This window comes from Microcaecilia unicolor, chromosome 13, assembly GCF_901765095.1.
Source record: "Microcaecilia unicolor chromosome 13, aMicUni1.1, whole genome shotgun sequence".
Lineage (NCBI taxonomy): Eukaryota > Metazoa > Chordata > Amphibia > Gymnophiona > Siphonopidae > Microcaecilia > Microcaecilia unicolor.
The window spans coordinates 72,440,335-72,457,086 of NC_044043.1; the positions used below are offsets into that span (position 1 = coordinate 72,440,335).

The window sequence follows — 16,752 nt, forward strand, 5'->3', positions numbered from 1 at the left end:
CCTCAAAATTTTAACTGAAGAAAGCTGGTGGGAGGCAGTGCAGCAACTTTGCTAAAAGTAAGTAGCTTTTGCCATGCCCTCCTTCCTAAAATCCAAAGGCTGGGAGGAGAACGATGGGGAGAGAGAGAGTCCCCCCCCCCAACCACATCATGGGGGAGGCCCTCATTTAAGCTTACATTACTGCTGGCAAGCAATGGAACTTCTTTCCACAACAAGGTGCAGGAGTGACAGAAACTTGCATAGTCATTGCCTGTGCAGGATAACTTGCTTCTCCATTGATGAATGGAGCTGATTCGCAGAGAGAATCTGGGATGCACAAATTGAAGGTCCAAACACAAAGATACTTACGAGAACTTGTACTTGTCTCCACTGAGAAGTTTTTTGGAAAATACATTCTGCAAGCTGAAAAACAAATGACACTAAGCTGAACTTGCCCATTTCTTAAAACAGGGTAACTAAGAGAAATGCTTGAGACTTTTAGCCCTTAGCCTCTTATTGGATCCTCTCTAAACAGTTTACACACAGTTTTCTGGGAGAAATGCTGTATCTTCTGAACAAATCAATTACTGAAAAGAACCCCACAATTGTTTTAATATGCAGGCTCCAACTAAGGGGTGTTATGATTGGGGTCTGAACCCCTCTCAAACTTACCTCTTTCCTGGGGGTCAGCTTCTTAGCTGGCTTCTGTTTCTTTTCTCTGTCCTTTCTGAGCTGGCTCTGTCTCTCGGTGCTGGCAGCTTCCAGCAGCATGGCTCTAATTGTTTCACTACACTGCACCTGTGGGTATGTTGCCTGAGTTGCTCTAACTCTCTTTGGGTGTACTGGCTTCAAGTGTTTCACGGTTTTGCATTGGTGTGGGTTGGGCCTCTCTGGGTCAGTGTGCTTTTGCCTAGGTCTAGGGAGTGTGACATCATCAGGGAGGGCCTTGATAAGGAAGTGGTCTTGTTTCCTTCAGGGCCTTTGCAACAGTGGTGTTTGCTCTAGGTAGGGTGGTGCAGTGTGCACTTCTGACGTTGTGTCTAGTTTCCCTGCTTGCTTTTGCTAAGGTCCAGGTTAGTGTTAGTGCAGTGTGCACTGGTGACTGTGTGTGTAGCTTTTCTGTTTTTCCCTTATGGTTCCCCTGCTTTTCCCTCTTGGTTTTGGAAGCATTGCTGTGTGTAGGGCTTTGGAAGCTCTGTGGCTGATAGAAGTACTTCAGGGTTTGGTGTTAGGAACACTGCAGAGTTTGCTGTTAGAAGTACTTCTGGTGTTTGTGCTATTGGGAGCATTGCAGTCTTTGCTGTTGGTGTTTGGTGCTTTAGAAGCACTTTTGGCTTATGTGTTAGCTTCACTGCTTTTTCCTTGTGGCTCCCCTGTCTTCCCTTTAGTGCTAGGAGCTCTTCTGGTTGCTTGCCACAGTAGTGCTTAGGAAGCACCTTGTTAGTTGTATCTAGCTTGCTAGAGCAGTGCTTAGGTAGCTGGTTAGTTCTGTGTTTAGCTTATTAGTGTAAAGCTCTGCTTGTAGCTTGGTGCTTAGTAGCACCTGTGTTAGCTTTGTGTTTAGTTCCCTGCTCTGTTAGTTTAGGGCTTAGGAAGTCCCTTTCTTGAGCAGGGATTAGGAGCTCATGTTTAGTATAGGGCTTAGGAAGTCCTTTTGTCAGTTTACTGTTAGGAACACTCCTGCTGGTTTAGGGCTTGGGAGCACGTAGATCAGTTTAGGGTTAGGAGCACTTCTGTTTCCAGTCCTGGTCCCTATGTCATCCGGTATCCAGTAAGTCCTGTCGGCTACTCGAACCCAGGAGCTCAACTTCTGGGGGGCTTAGTAGCTAAGTGCAGGTGAAGCTGTGTGGACCAGTCCAGTGTGCTCCAGTCCCGTGTTCCAGTCCTGTGTCCTCCAGTCCGGGAGACCAGTCCAGTGTGCTCCAGTCCAGTGTGTTCCGGTCCGGTGTGTGTTCCAGTCTGGTGTGCTCCAGTCCAGTGTGTTCCGGTCCGGTGTGTGTTCCAGTCCAGGGGATTGCAGTCCAGTGTTCCAGTCCTGTGTCCTCCAGTCCGGGGGATTCCAGTCCATGTGTTCCGGTTCGCTGGGCAGTGCCTGCAGTCCCTGCCGGTGTGTTTACCCAGTGTTGGTTGGTGGGTTTTGCCTGCTGCTGTCGCTCCTCGTCAGCAGTCCAAGGGCTCACGTTTGCTCCAGAGCCCAGTCCCGTGGGCTCTGAACCTGAGAACCTGACAGATTGCAAAGGCCATGAGCCCGGCAAGAACCCCCGCCCAGCTGACCCAGCTGGGGTCCAGCTCCATCGTTGTTCTTGATCCTTCTATGACTCTTCGTCAGTATCGTGGGAAACTTTTGTCTCATCCTGTTTTGAAGAAGACTCCTGAAGCGGCAGCTGAGAGAAAACGTGTCTGGTGGCTTGGAATCGCTGAAAACCCAGTTTCAGATATGGACCCTTTTATCACGCTCGCTGAATATCGCCGCAGCCTGGTCTTGAATCCAGCTTTGTGGGATACTCCTGAAGCTGTCGCTGAGAGGAGACGTCTTGGAATTCCACGCTCTGGGCCCAGCAGGGGTCCAGTCCCGTTCAAGCAGCGCGCCCAGACAAGCCTCTGAATCCAGTCCGAGCAGCACGTCCAGCCAAGCTTCAGAGGCCAGTCCAAGGGATGCTCCTAACCGAGTCGCCGATCCCAGTTCAGGTGGCGCTTCCACTCAAGCCTCTGAGTCCAGTCCGAGGGATGCTTCTGACTGAGTCTCCGATTCCAGTCCAAGCAGCGCTTCAAGCCAAGTCTCTGCGTCCAGTTCAAGTGGCGCTTCAAACCAAGCCTCCTCGTACCAGTTTGGATCCCAGTTCCAACCCCATTTTTGATCTGGATCCGTTTCTGACACTCCAGGATTACCGGGTTGCACTTTTGTCTGATCCAGCCCTGAAGAATACTCCTGAAGCTGCAGCGGAAAGAAGGCGTGTCTCCTGGCTTGGGTTCGAAGAAAACCCAGTTTCTGCTATTGATCCCTCTACCAAGCTGTTCTTTTACCGCTTCCAACTCCTCTCGGAGCCAACCCTACGGGATACTCCTGAAGCCCAAGCTGAAAGAAGGTGGCTTCCTGATTTTTCCCGACAAGCTTCTGAGTCCACACTGAGTTTCAGCCCAGATGCTGAGTCCGGAGCGAGATGCAGCAGTGACAGCCGAGATGCTGAGTCCGGAGCGAGTTGCAGCAGTGACAGCCAAGATGCTGAGTCCGGAGCGAGTTGCAGCAGGGGCAGCCAAGATGCTGAGTCTGGAGTGAGTTGCAGTTCCAGTCAAGATGCTGAGTCTGGATTGAGTGGTAGTTCCAGTCAAGATGCTGAGTCTGGATTGAGTTGCAGTTCCAGTCAAGATGCTGAGGCTGGATCGAGTGGTAGTTCCAGTCAAGATGCTGAGTCTGGATTGAGTTGCAGTTCCAGTCAAGATGCTGAGGCTGGATCGAGTGGTAGTTCCAGTCAAGATGCTGAGTATGGATCGAGTTGCAGTCCCAGCCAGGATGCTGAGTCTACACTGAGTGATGAGTCCATGATGAATGCTGAGTCTGGATCGAGTTGTAGTTCCAGTCAAGATGCTAAGTCTGGATCGATTTGCAGTTCCAGTCAAGATGCTGAGTCTGGAGCGAGTTGCAGTTCCAGTCAAGATGCTGAGTCGGGAGCGAGTTGTAGTTCCAGTCAAGATGCTGAGTCTGGATCGAGTTGCAGTCCCAGCCGGGATGCTGAGTCTACACCGAGTGATGAGTCCATGATGAGTGCTGAGTCTACACCGAGTGCAGAGCCCAGCCAAGATGACGAGTCCACGATGAGTGCTGAGTCTGCACCGGGTGCAGAGTTCAGCCGAGATGCCGAATCAGAATTGAGTTACAGTCCCGGGCAAGATGCAGAGTCCAGTGAGAGTTGCTGTCCCGGCCAAGACGCTGAGTCCGGGTCAAGTTGGAGTTCCAGTCCCAGGCAAGATGCTGAGTCTGGGTCAAGTTGCATTCCCGGCCAAGATGCCGAGTCCGGTGAGAGTTGGAGTTCCAGTTCCAGTCAAGATGCTGAGTCTGGATTGAGTTGTAGTTCCAGTCAAGATGCTGAGTCTGGATCAAGTTGCAGTTCCAGTCAAGATGCTGGGTCTGCACTGAGTACAGAGTCCAGCCGAGACAATGAGTCCACGATGAGTGCTGAGTCTGCACTGAGTACAGAGTCTAGCCAAGATGACGAGTCCACGATGAGTGCTGAGTCTGCACCGAGTGCAGAGTTCAGCCGAGATGCCGAATCAGAATTGAGTTACAGTCCCGGGCAAGATGCTGAGTCCGGGTCAAGTTACAGTCCTGGCCAAGATTCTGAGTCCGGTGAGAGTTGCCGTCCCGGTCAAGATGCTGAGTCCAGGTCAAGTTGGAGTTCCAGTCCCAGGCAAAAGGCTGAGTCCGGGTCAAGTTACAGTCCCGGCCAAGATGCTGAGTCCGGTGAGAGTTGCCGTCCCGGCCAAGATGCTGAGTCCGGGTCAAGTTGGAGTTCCAGTCCCAGGCAAGATGCTGAGTCCGGGTCAAGTTACAGTCCTGGCCAAGATGCTGAGTCCGGTGAGAGTTACCGTCCCGGTCAAGATGCTGAGTCCAGGTCAAGTTGGAGTTCCAGTCCCAGGCAAGAGGCTGAGTCCGGGTCAAGTTACAGTCCCGGCCAAGATGCTGAGTCCGGTGAGAGTTGCCGTCCCGGCCAAGATGCTGAGTCCGGGTCAAGTTGGAGTTCCAGTCCCAGGCAAGATGCTGAGTCCGGTGAGAGTTGGAGTTCCAGTCCCAGCCAAGATGCTGAGTCCGAGTCAAGTTGCAGTCCCGGCCAAGATGCTGAGTCTGGGTCAAGTTGGAGCTCCACTTCCAGGCAAGATGCTGAGTCCGGGTCAAGTTGCAGTCCCGGTCAAGATGCTGAGTCCGGGTCAAGTTGCAGTCCCGGTCAAGATGCTGAGTCCGGAGCAAGTCCCAGTGCCAGCCGAGATGCTGAGTCTACGTTGAGTACCAAGTCCAGCCAAGAGGCTGAGTCCGAATTGAGTGGCAGTTCCGGCCCAGAGGCTGAGGCCGGATCAGATTGCAGTCTCAGGCAAGATGCTGAGTCTACTCTGAGTTCCCACTTCAACCAAGATGTTGAACCCCTCCTGAGTTCCAGCTCCAGCCAAGAGGCAAGGTCCAGTCTGAAGTCCTGTTTGAGTTCCTGTCCGGCTTTAGATTCCAGGATGGGTGTGGGCTCTAGCCCAGTTCTGGCTGCTACAGTGGAGTGCCAGGAAGTCAAGGAAGTTGTGGACTCCTTCAAGAGATGGTTCCTGTTGAATAGGACTCCACTTGTTGCATCCAAGACTCTGATCCTGCCTAGCAGCCATTCTAAAGAGCCTCGTGGCGGCCAAAGCCATTCTGGTTTCCTAGTTCCAGATGTACTTGTCACGTCCTGCCCAGCCGCTCAGATTTATGTTGTGAAACCCATTGGGAGATTTCATCACAGCTACCCATGGAGACCTAAGTTGTCTTTTGAGACCTGGAGCTCCTGTGGGGACACGGGAGCCTTGAGGGGGAGGTGCTGTTATGATTGGGGTCTGAACCCCTCTCAAACTTACCTCTTTCCTGGGGGTCAGCTTCTTAGCTGGCTTCTGTTTCTTTTCTCTGTCCTTTCTGAGCTGGCTCTGTCTCTCGGTGCTGGCAGCTTCCAGCAGCATGGCTCTAATTGTTTCACTACACTGCACCTGTGGGTATGTTGCCTGAGTTGCTCTAACTCTCTTTGGGTGTACTGGCTTCAAGTGTTTCACGGTTTTGCATTGGTGTGGGTTGGGCCTCTCTGGGTCAGTGTGCTTTTGCCTAGGTCTAGGGAGTGTGACATCATCAGGGAGGGCCTTGATAAGGAAGTGGTCTTGTTTCCTTCAGGGCCTTTGCAACAGTGGTGTTTGCTCTAGGTAGGGTGGTGCAGTGTGCACTTCTGACGTTGTGTCTAGTTTCCCTGCTTGCTTTTGCTAAGGTCCAGGTTAGTGTTAGTGCAGTGTGCACTGGTGACTGTGTGTGTAGCTTTCCTGTTTTTCCCTTATGGTTCCCCTGCTTTTCCCTCTTGGTTTTGGAAGCATTGCTGTGTGTAGGGCTTTGGAAGCTCTGTGGCTGATAGAAGTACTTCAGGGTTTGGTGTTAGGAACACTGCAGAGTTTGCTGTTAGAAGTATTTCTGGTGTTTGTGCTATTGGGAGCATTGCAGTCTTTGCTGTTGGTGTTTGGTGCTTTAGAAGCACTTTTGGCTTATGTGTTAGCTTCACTGCTTTTTCCTTGTGGCTCCCCTGTCTTCCCTTTTAGTGCTAGGAGCTCTTCTGGTTGCTTGCCACAGTAGTGCTTAGGAAGCACCTTGTTAGTTGTATCTAGCTTGCTAGAGCAGTGCTTAGGTAGCTGGTTAGTTCTGTGTTTAGCTTATTAGTGTAAAGCTCTGCTTGTAGCTTGGTGCTTAGTAGCACCTGTGTTAGCTTTGTGTTTAGTTCCCTGCTCTGTTAGTTTAGGGCTTAGGAAGTCCCTTTCTTGAGCAGGGATTAGGAGCTCATGTTTAGTATAGGGCTTAGGAAGTCCTTTTGTCAGTTTACTGTTAGGAACACTCCTGCTGGTTTAGGGCTTGGGAGCACGTAGATCAGTTTAGGGTTAGGAGCACTTCTGTTTCCAGTCCTGGTCCCTATGTCATCCGGTATCCAGTAAGTCCTGTCGGCTACTCGAACCCAGGAGCTCAACTTCTGGGGGGCTTAGTAGCTAAGTGCAGGTGAAGCTGTGTGGACCAGTCCAGTGTGCTCCAGTCCCGTGTTCCAGTCCTGTGTCCTCCAGTCCGGGAGACCAGTCCAGTGTGCTCCAGTCCAGTGTGTTCCGGTCCGGTGTGTGTTCCAGTCTGGTGTGCTCCAGTCCAGTGTGTTCCGGTCCGGTGTGTGTTCCAGTCCGGGGGATTGCAGTCCAGTGTTCCAGTCCTGTGTCCTCCAGTCTGGGGGATTCCAGTCCATGTGTTCCGGTTCGCTGGGCAGTGCCTGCAGTCCCTGCCGGTGTGTTTACCCAGTGTTGGTTGGTGGGTTTTGCCTGCTGCTGTCGCTCCTCGTCAGCAGTCCAAGGGCTCACGTTTGCTCCAGAGCCCAGTCCCGTGGGCTCTGAACCTGAGAACCTGACAAGGGGCCCATGTAATAAAACACAAGAATTTTCTGCACTGCTATGACTGCCTTATGCACAAAAGAGTTTCGTACACTAGAAAACTGTGTGCGAACATCTGTGCGCTGTTCAGTTAAATTCAGTGGTAATGAAGGTGTTATACAGGACCTGGAGCAACTACTGATCTCAACAGCTCATAGGCAAGTCGAAAATACATAATAACACACAAGACCAGTACACAAGATTCCATCACAAAGAACAAAGCCCTATCACGCACCCTATCAAACACGGCATACTAGCAGCCCAAAGCGAATCGATACCATAATGAACACCGTCAAACTACTCTTAGCAATCTACTCCTTATCCCTGATCCATCTAACACTAACCACCTCACTCGCAGAAAGCAACATAATACCCATACTAAACAATCATCAAAGATTGATCAGATACACCACACCTCATCAAACTGACAACAACCAAAACAAAGGAACAACACCAACATGCGGACAACCTCAACAGAAGGGTAAGAAAGGTCAAAATAAACCCACACTAACGCAGCAACGACAACCGACAAAAATCCACACAACACCTAACACAGAAGAACCATACCAAAAAATTAAAGTGGGTTACATCAACGCCAGATCCATAGTAAATAAAACAACAATAGTAACAGATTGGATCATGTCAGAAAACCTTGACCTACTTTTCATCAATGAAACCTGGATCCATGATCAAGAGGACCCTATAATCCTAAACCTATGCCCTCCAGGATACAAAATCACCCACTGGACCAGAAAGGAAAAGACAGGCAGAGGTACAGCACTATCTACCAATCCCACTTTACCACCAAAACCACTGCCGAGTCCATAACAACCCAACCTGAAATTGCCTCAATCAGAATCCACCATAAAACCCTGCTTTTTCACCTAAACTGTGTCCTGTTTTATAGACCACCAGGTAACTGGAACGAAAGCCAGTTAAACTTCATGGACTTCATGAGAGACACTTGTGTAACCAACTCCAATATATTAGTATTAGGAGACATTAACCTTCACCCTGAAGACCCAAACTCTACCAACGCACGTGAATACAAGGAATTCCTCCACTTATGGGATCTTAAATGGCCTCACATGCAAGCAACCCATGTCAAAGAGCACACTCTCAACCTCATCTCACACAAACTGTCCACAAACCAGAACCTAATAATAACAGAAACTAAATGGACAGAAACCCCTTGGACCGACCATTACAAACTAAACCTATCCCTAAAATGGCGGAAAAAGGGTCCACACCGTATACAAGAACACACAACCTACAGTACAAGAGGCCAAATAGACTCGGATACATTCTGGCAACAGATATACAATAATGAATGGACAGCAGAAACGGACTCCATCTACTACCTCTCAGAATGGGATAAAAGATACAGAAGCATACTGGACGAAATAGCACCCTTACGAACAAGAACCTCACGTAGGCATAATTCGATACCGTGGTTCAACGAAGAACTGAAAAAAATAAAAACACAATCCAGGAAACTCGAACAAGCTTGGAAAAAAATAAAAGATGAACACACACTCAACGCATGGAAACAAATACAAAGAAAATACAAACATGCAATATAACAGACCAAACAATCATACTATAAAACTAAAATAGGGCCAGTATAGGGTCAGTATCATCTTTATGCTGATGACACCCAGCTATATCTCTCCACACCAGACATCACCGCGGAGACCCAGGCCAAGGTATCGGCCTGCTTATCCAACATTGCTGCCTGGATGTCCAACCACCACCTGAAGCTGAACATGTCCAAAACCGAGCTCCTCGTCTTTCCACCTAAACCCACTTCTCCTCTTCCTCCACTCTCTATCTCAGTTGATAACACCCTCATCCTCCCCGTCCCATCTGCCCGCAACCTCGGAGTCATCTTCGACTCCTCCCTCTCCTTCTCTGCGCATATCCAACAGACTGCCAAAACCTGTCGCTTCTTCCTCTTCAACATCAGCTAAATTCGCCCTTTCCTTTCTGAGCACACCACACGAACTCTCGTCCACGCTCTCATTACCTCTCGCCTTGACTACTGCAACTTACTCCTCACCGGCCTCCCACTTAGCCATCTACCCCCCCTTCAATCGGTTCAGAACGCTGCTGCACGTCTTATATTCCGCCAGAACCAATATACTCATATCACCCCTCTCCTCAAGTCACTTCACTGGCTTCCGATCAGATACCGCATACAATTCAAGCTTCTACTCCTTACCTACAAATGCACCCGGTCTGCGGCTCCTCAGTACCTCTCTACCCTCATCTCCCCCTATGTTCCCACCCGTAACCTCCGCTCACAGGACAAATCCCTCCTCTCCGTACCCTTCTCCACCACGGCCAACTCCAGGCTCCGCTCATTCTGCCTTGCCTCACCCTATGCCTGGAACAATCTTCCTCAACCCCTACGCCAAGCCCCCTCCCTACCCATCTTCAAATCTCTGCTTAAAACTCACCTCTTCAATGCTGCTTTCGGCGCCTAACCTTTCGAGAAACATAGTAAGCCCTATCAGATCGACTCTACACTTGTCTTTTAGATTGTACACTCGTCTCTAGACTTACACCTGTCTTTTAGATTGTACACTTGTCTTTAGATTGTACACCTGTCTTTTAGATTGTAAGCTCCTTGAGCAGGGACTGTCCTTGCATGTTAAATTGTTCAGCGCTGCGTAACCCTAGTAGCGCTTTAGAAATGTTAAGTAGTAGTAGTAGATTACAAAGACACGAAGAAATTATATCAACTAGTGAACAAACTACTAGACACCACCTTGGTCACCACTACCACTACCACGTTGTACGTGCAGGTCAGACGACTCACAGAAACAGAACGAAGCCTTGCAGATCAGCAACGCGGCCGCGCCGGAGAAGAGGACCTCAGCTTGCGTGGGTTGGGGTCCCCCGCCAACAAAGGTACCCAACGGTGATGGCGGGGGAGGGCTGGTGGTGGCGGGAAGGGGGGGGGGTCAAAGTTGGCGGTGGGGGGGGGGGGGGCGGGCTAAAATGTGCCCCCTCACATCGGGCTCTGGACCCCCCCTCCCGCCGAAGTCTGCTACGTCCATGGTCCTCACTCAGAAATATAATCTTTGGTCCTGCTAAACCTTCCTGGCTTTGGTAAGGTGTGTCCTCTGCTTCACACAAGGCACAAAGCAATGCTTAACAACAAACTGTGCCCACTATGAAAGAAGCCTTGCTTCACACGGATCCTTCGCTCTCTGCAGGAACAGACACTATGGGTCCCTTTTACGAAGCTGCAGCAAAAAGTGGACTGCGCTGGTATCGGCGTGTGTTTTTGATGCGCGCCCTCTTTTACCGCAGCAGGTAAAAGACAGGTCTTTGGGGTTTTTTTTCAGGAAATGGCAGTCATTTCGGGGGGTGGGGGAGCACTTACCACCACTCGATGAGGTGGCAGTAAGGGCTCCTGTGCTAACCCGGCAATGATTACCGTCGGGTGCACACCGGCACTGCAAAAATAAAAATATTTTTGTAGCGTTGGATATGACGTGCGCTGGGGGTGAGAACTACCGTCGGGCTGCTGCGGTAGTCCAACGGTACTTCCCTTTTAGCAAGCGGTAAGACCACGTTGGGCTTACCACCGCTTTGTAAAAGGACTCCTATATAAACTGTTTTTGTTGAATGGCTTCTAGTAGCCGCCTTCTCATACCCTTCCCAGTGCTCTACACATACTTGAGCCTTACCAGTCCATAATGTTAGTTGACAATGCTGCAGAGAAGCCTAGTACATTAAAGCTGAGTTCGGTCGCTGTACATAGCGCTAAACCTCCCATTACAGGTATTAATGACAGATTCACCATCAATCCTAGAAAGCAAAGAAAAGAAATGTCACTAATTGTTTACACTCAGTGAAAGACTCTTTGGTTTCTTTTCTTTTTTGAACCTGGAGATTTCTTGCTGCCTTTTTGAACTACCCACTCATTCAGAACCAGGGCTGGGATTTGGTGTCACAGGCCTTTATTTACATTGCCCTGGGGATTTTTGCTGAATTTTATGCTTAGTTTTGTCACCGCAATAATGGTCCTAGGCCACACACCAGGGCTTCTTCTTGATTCAGACCTTTAAGGGGGTAATTTTAAAGGAGCCTGAGCTAAAACTGCTCAGGGGTATGCATGCATAAAGTTGGCACTTGGAAAATGTGGAAGATAACTTTATAAAACGGTTTCTCTGTCTGTAAAAGACTTTTTATTTTTTTTTATTACACATGGAAAAGGCCTTTAAATGGTGTGTTCTTACAGGCAGGCCAAAAGAAGGTGTTCTCAGGGGTGTGGTAGTGACAGAGTTGCAATACATGTTTTATAAACCATGCATATATTAACGTTAACTTTGGAGCAAGTGTAAAAGTGTTCATGTAAATCTGCATGCTACTGAGGCTGGACCTGGGAACTACAGGCATCTATATTGGTTATATAAAATATGCACTTCTCTCACAGATGTCCTATTATAAAATCAGGCCAGTCATGCTTTTTTTTTTTTGTGAGATACACACAGAGGCATTATGGGAGTGGCGAACAGGCAGATCGAGGATGGGATCATTTATCATCACCACTCACAAAAGTGCTTTTTGAAATAAACCAGGCAGCTGGGCTGGGGATGGAGATGAAAACAATGCCTTGTACTCACCTCACAACACAACACAAACAAATACTCCACCATAACCACACCATACTGCTCACTTCCCGTCTCACAAAATCTGAAAATTCTTGGAGTTACTATTGATCGAAACCTCACACTCGATGCCCATGTGAAGAATACAACGAAAAAGATGTTTCACTCCATGTGGAAACTCAAAAGAGTAAAACCTTTCTTCCTGAGATACATCTTCCGTACCCTGGTACAATCAATGGTAATAAGTCATCTGAACTACTGCAACGCACTATACGCGGGCTGCAAAGAACAAACTATCAAAAAACTCCAAACAGCCCAGAACACCGCCGCCAGACTCATATTTGGAAAAACTAAATATGAAAGTGCAAAACCCCTAAGACAGAAACTTCACTGGCTCCCACTCAAGGAACGCATTGTGTTCAAGATCTGCACGATGGTACACAAAATCATTCAAGCAGACACACCAATCTACATGCTAAACCTCGTGGACCTTCCTCCCAGAAATGCCAAAAGATCATCCCGCAAATTTCTGAACCTACACTTCCCCAGCTGTAAAGGACTAAAATACAAGCTGATACACTCCACCACCTTTTCTTACATGAGCACGCAGCTGTGGAATGCATTACCAACTGCCTTGAAAACCACTGCCGAAATAACGAACTTTCGCAAATCTCTGAAGACACATCTCTTCAACAAGGCATACAAAGAGAACCCATAACCCTCAAAATACCTAAGAATCCACTAGCTTTGACAGTCCACCTTCTATACTTTCCTTCCTAAAACCTTCCTTATCTTTTCCCTTACTTAACCCTGATTTAACCTTTTGTATACTACCAATTGTATCTGGTATCCTATAATGAATATGCCATAACAAAACTCTGTACACTACCAATTATATTTGACATCTTGTAATGACTATGACATAACAAAACGTAAGCCACATTGAGCCTGCAAATAGGTGGGAAAATGTGAGATACAAATGCAATAAATAAATTAAAAAATTCAAACATGCGTGGGATAAACACAAAGGAATCCTGTTTAGAAGGAATGGTTCCACGGAATCTTAGCGGAGATTAGGTGGCGACGTCGGTAATTGGGAAACAAAACGGAAGCTGGCCAGACTTCTACAGTCTACGCCCTGATCGTGACTGGATAGGGATGGGCTGTAAATTTTAAGGGGCTTCGATGTTAGCTTCAGAACTTAGTACAAGAACAGTACTGGACAGACTTCTACGGTCTGTGCCCTGAGAAAGGCAAGGACAAATCAATCTCGGGTATACATATAAAGTAAAATGAGTTTATCTTGTTGGGCAGACTGGATGGACCGTACAGGTCTTTATCTGTCATCATTTACTATGTTACTAAGGCAGCGTTCAAGGCCAGTGATCTCAGAGTTGTAGAAGGAACCCTGGTGCCTGGCTCCCAGCCTTAGGACTGTTGCTGCAATGACTTAATTACATAAATTGGATGGGCATGGCAAAAATTACTGGGTAATTGCAAATGAAACTACCCAGTACCAGATCCCAGCCCTGGCTCTGATTGAGTTGGATGTACAAAGCAAGAGAAAACTGCTGAGTTTAAGAAAGAAAAATGGAAATGTTTTATATTAGCAAGTATGTGCAGATGTGTAGCCACTTAGAACACACGCACAGATGAGCGCACAATACAGAGGCAGTTCTATAACCCAGCGCCAACATTAAGGTGCCATATTTGCATGTGTAGTGCACCTGTTCTATAAAAACACTTAAAACATGCAAGGGTTGATGAGTTAAAAAAACTCAATAAAGAAATTCAATACAATGCAAACAATATTCAAGGTGCCAGAGTGTGGAAAGCTTGAAATTCATTATTTGTGGATCCACATCTTAAACAAGCAGTCTGAAAGATCAAACTTATTTCTAAGGAGTACAAGTTTTCTCTCCATATTATAAAGCTTAATAGATATGTCTGGTTATCTGACTGACACATATGATTTATCCTGGTTATTGAGTTTGCCCATGCAGGAATTAGTCTGTTATCTTTTCACTACATACTTTTAGGGGCTGGTCAGGACTTGACCTCTGTGTTCCCTACCCAGGCTGGGCCCTAAGGCTACCTGTGTAGGCCACTGCTCGCACTTGGAAAAACTCAAAATTACAATAGCAGTGTTTGTTGTATAAATGAGGGAAAAGTCTCAACTACTACAGCTATATTCACACATTAGTGTTTATTTTATAGCATGTAGAAAAAAGTCATCACCGACTGAAAAACCCTCAATTATTTATTTTATATTTTCTTCTTTGCATATTTATTGAAAAATTTTTTTTTTAATGTAATGTCCTTTGAATTGAGTAACTGTAACGTCTAAGTGAACCTAAAAATCAATTGTTCACTCATTAGAAAAGAAGCATAGCCGTTCACTTTTCTTATCATATTATCTTTTCAATTCCGCGCCTGTTCCATCTCAATATTGCGTTGGTTCCTACGGTCCCGTTTCGAATATCTTCATCAGGGAACCCGCTCACACCAGGGTTTCAGCGCCAGGCATGCTTTACTTAATTCTTATTGTCCGCGTTCTACACGATTATCGGCCGTGTAGAACGCGGACAATATAGCTGTAGTAGTTGAGACTTTTCCCTCATTTATACAACAAACACTGCTATTGTAATTTTTAGGCCACCTATTAGCCAACATCTTTAACCTCCCTATCTTATTTTGGGCAGAGGGGTTGGCTCTGCAGCCTTTAACTGCAGATTTTTCTGCCTGCTCTGCTGTTTCTGGCCTAACCCCCAATCTACTTATATTAGCCTATGATTCTTACATTAACTAACATATCTGCTTCTATCTATTTATTTCTGTAATACTAATACTAATGCTGCCGTCAGATAATTTACTTTTGTTTTTCTCAAGGCTCTTACAGAACATTAGCATAAACTGATACTGACGTGCCCAGATGTAGAAGCACACATTAACGCCAGGTCTATAACTCATGTAATTGGGTGCATCGAACCGCGTCAGTTTTGCACACCACTTGCAGTATTCCCTAAGTAGCTGGCATAAATGTCAGCCACAACTATGACACACCCATGTCCCTCCCCTGTGAAATGCCCCCTTGCGTTTATGCACTAAGCCATTTTAAAACATAATTACACAATAGTGATTAGGTACACTACTGCCATTTACATGCATATGTCTATACTTACCTGCGTGAATGGAAGCATTTTATAAATTTAAGCAGACAACTGATGCTTAAAATTGGACACCCTGTTACTATTTGCCCACATCCAAAACAACTGTGGCTATAAACACATATGAGGGTGATCTCCTTTTACAATAAATCAAATATCTAGAAAAGGCAGGAGATTCTGTATGTGGGTAACAGGCGTATCAAACTTAAACATTAATAGTTGAACCACTCTCTTGTTTGTTAAAGGAAAAGGCCTCAAGAAGCCCCCAGCTTTCTATTTTAGCAGTCCAGCCCCCGAAGCTAAAATAGAAAGATGGGGGCTTCTTGAGGCCTTTTCCTCTAACAACAAGAGAGAGGTTCAACCATTAATGTTTAAGTTTGATACGCCTGTTACCCACATACAGAATCTCCTGCCTATTCCCATTATAGTACAGTCAACTTATCAAACTTTCTTCCACAGTGTAGCTGGGAAGCCCTGGGGGTCTCATCCCTCCAGTAAAATCCAACTTACCGGTGTATTCTCCCAAAATCAGCCTGGACATGATGACGGTGAAAATAGGCGCTGAGCTTTTAACGGTTTCTGCAAATGAAACAGCCACATTTTTCAAGCTCACCAGGCCTAAAACTACTGTGGCAAACCTGAAAAGAGAACAGAGGGGCATTGGGACAATTCAATCTAGATCAGCAAAAGACCTACCAAAAAGAAACATTTGAAGCTTTGGGCTCCTGCTCCACTTTAACCATTGGAATAAAAGATCCGGGTGTAAAATGCACTGCCACAGCCTCCAGAGGCACAAAATGCTTTATCTGGCAATTCATGACAAAATGACTCCATTTTTCTATAACATCAATTATTTGAAAGATGAACCTTTATTTAGCTTCTGAAATGCTCTCAATGTCCTATCTGGTCTTAATTCAGAATGTGCAAGAGACAGAATCAAAAGCCCCCCCCCTTCCTAAAAAACCAGCCCAAATATATATCTTTTAGCTAGGGGAACATTATCTTTGGTAACTGGCTACTTATGTGGCTCAGAAAGGTTGCAGAATTGAGCTCTCTGAAGTTAAAGGTCTTCCTTCCTTCGTTACTTTTTCTATACAAAATATGTTTGACTGGGGTGGAGAGTATTCATAGAGGGGAGATACCTGTGTTTTAAGTGACTGTAAAAATGGTCACAATAATTATGACACTATCAGGCTCATTTTCGAAAGAGAAGGACGCCCATCTTTCGACACAAATCGGAAGATGGGCGTCCTTCTCACAGGGTCGCCCAAATTGGCATAATCGAAAGCCGATTTTGGGCCTCCCCAACTGCTTTCCATTGCGGGGACGACCAAAGTTCATGGGGGCATGCTGGAGGCGTAGCGAAGGTGGGACTTGGGCGTACCTAACACATGGGCGTCCTCGACCCATAACGGAAAAACAAAGGATGTCCCTGACGAGCACTTGGATGACTTTACCTGGTTCTGTTTTACTTACAACCAAGCCACAAAAAGGTGCCCAAACTGACCAGATGACCACCGAAGAGAATCGGGGATCACCTCCCCTTACTCCCCCAGTGGTTACTACCCCCTTCCCACCCTCAAATAAAATATTTTATGCCAGCCTCAAATGTCATACTCAGGTCCATCACAGCAGTCCCTGGAGCAGTTTTAGTGGGTGCAGTGTACTTCAGGCAGGTGGACCCTGGCCCATCCCCCCACCTGTTACACTTGTGGTGGTAAATGTGAGCCCTCCAAAACCCACCACAAACCCACTGTACCCACATCTAGGTGTCCCCCTTCACCCGAAAGGGCTACAGTAGTGGTGTACAATGG

The 16,752-nt window shown here is 47.1% G+C and overlaps 1 protein-coding gene across 5 annotated transcripts in view; it reads right to left on the bottom strand.

Annotated features, from left to right (window-relative positions):
- Positions 1–16,752, bottom strand: part of SLC35E2B (solute carrier family 35 member E2B) — an 89,279-nt gene that overhangs the window by 22,056 nt on the left and 50,471 nt on the right. For all 5 annotated transcript variants that reach the window (XR_003944096.1, XM_030222346.1, XM_030222342.1 and 2 more), the window contains exons 5-7: positions 15,449–15,576; positions 10,848–10,968; positions 349–402 (exon numbers count right to left, since the gene is read on the bottom strand). Coding sequence is in view for 4 of the 5 variants with exons in the window: in XM_030222346.1 (XP_030078206.1) it covers positions 349–402; positions 10,848–10,968; positions 15,449–15,576 (303 nt within the window). In the remaining variant the exon portion in view is untranslated. The remainder of the gene's footprint in view (positions 1–348; positions 403–10,847; positions 10,969–15,448; positions 15,577–16,752) is intronic.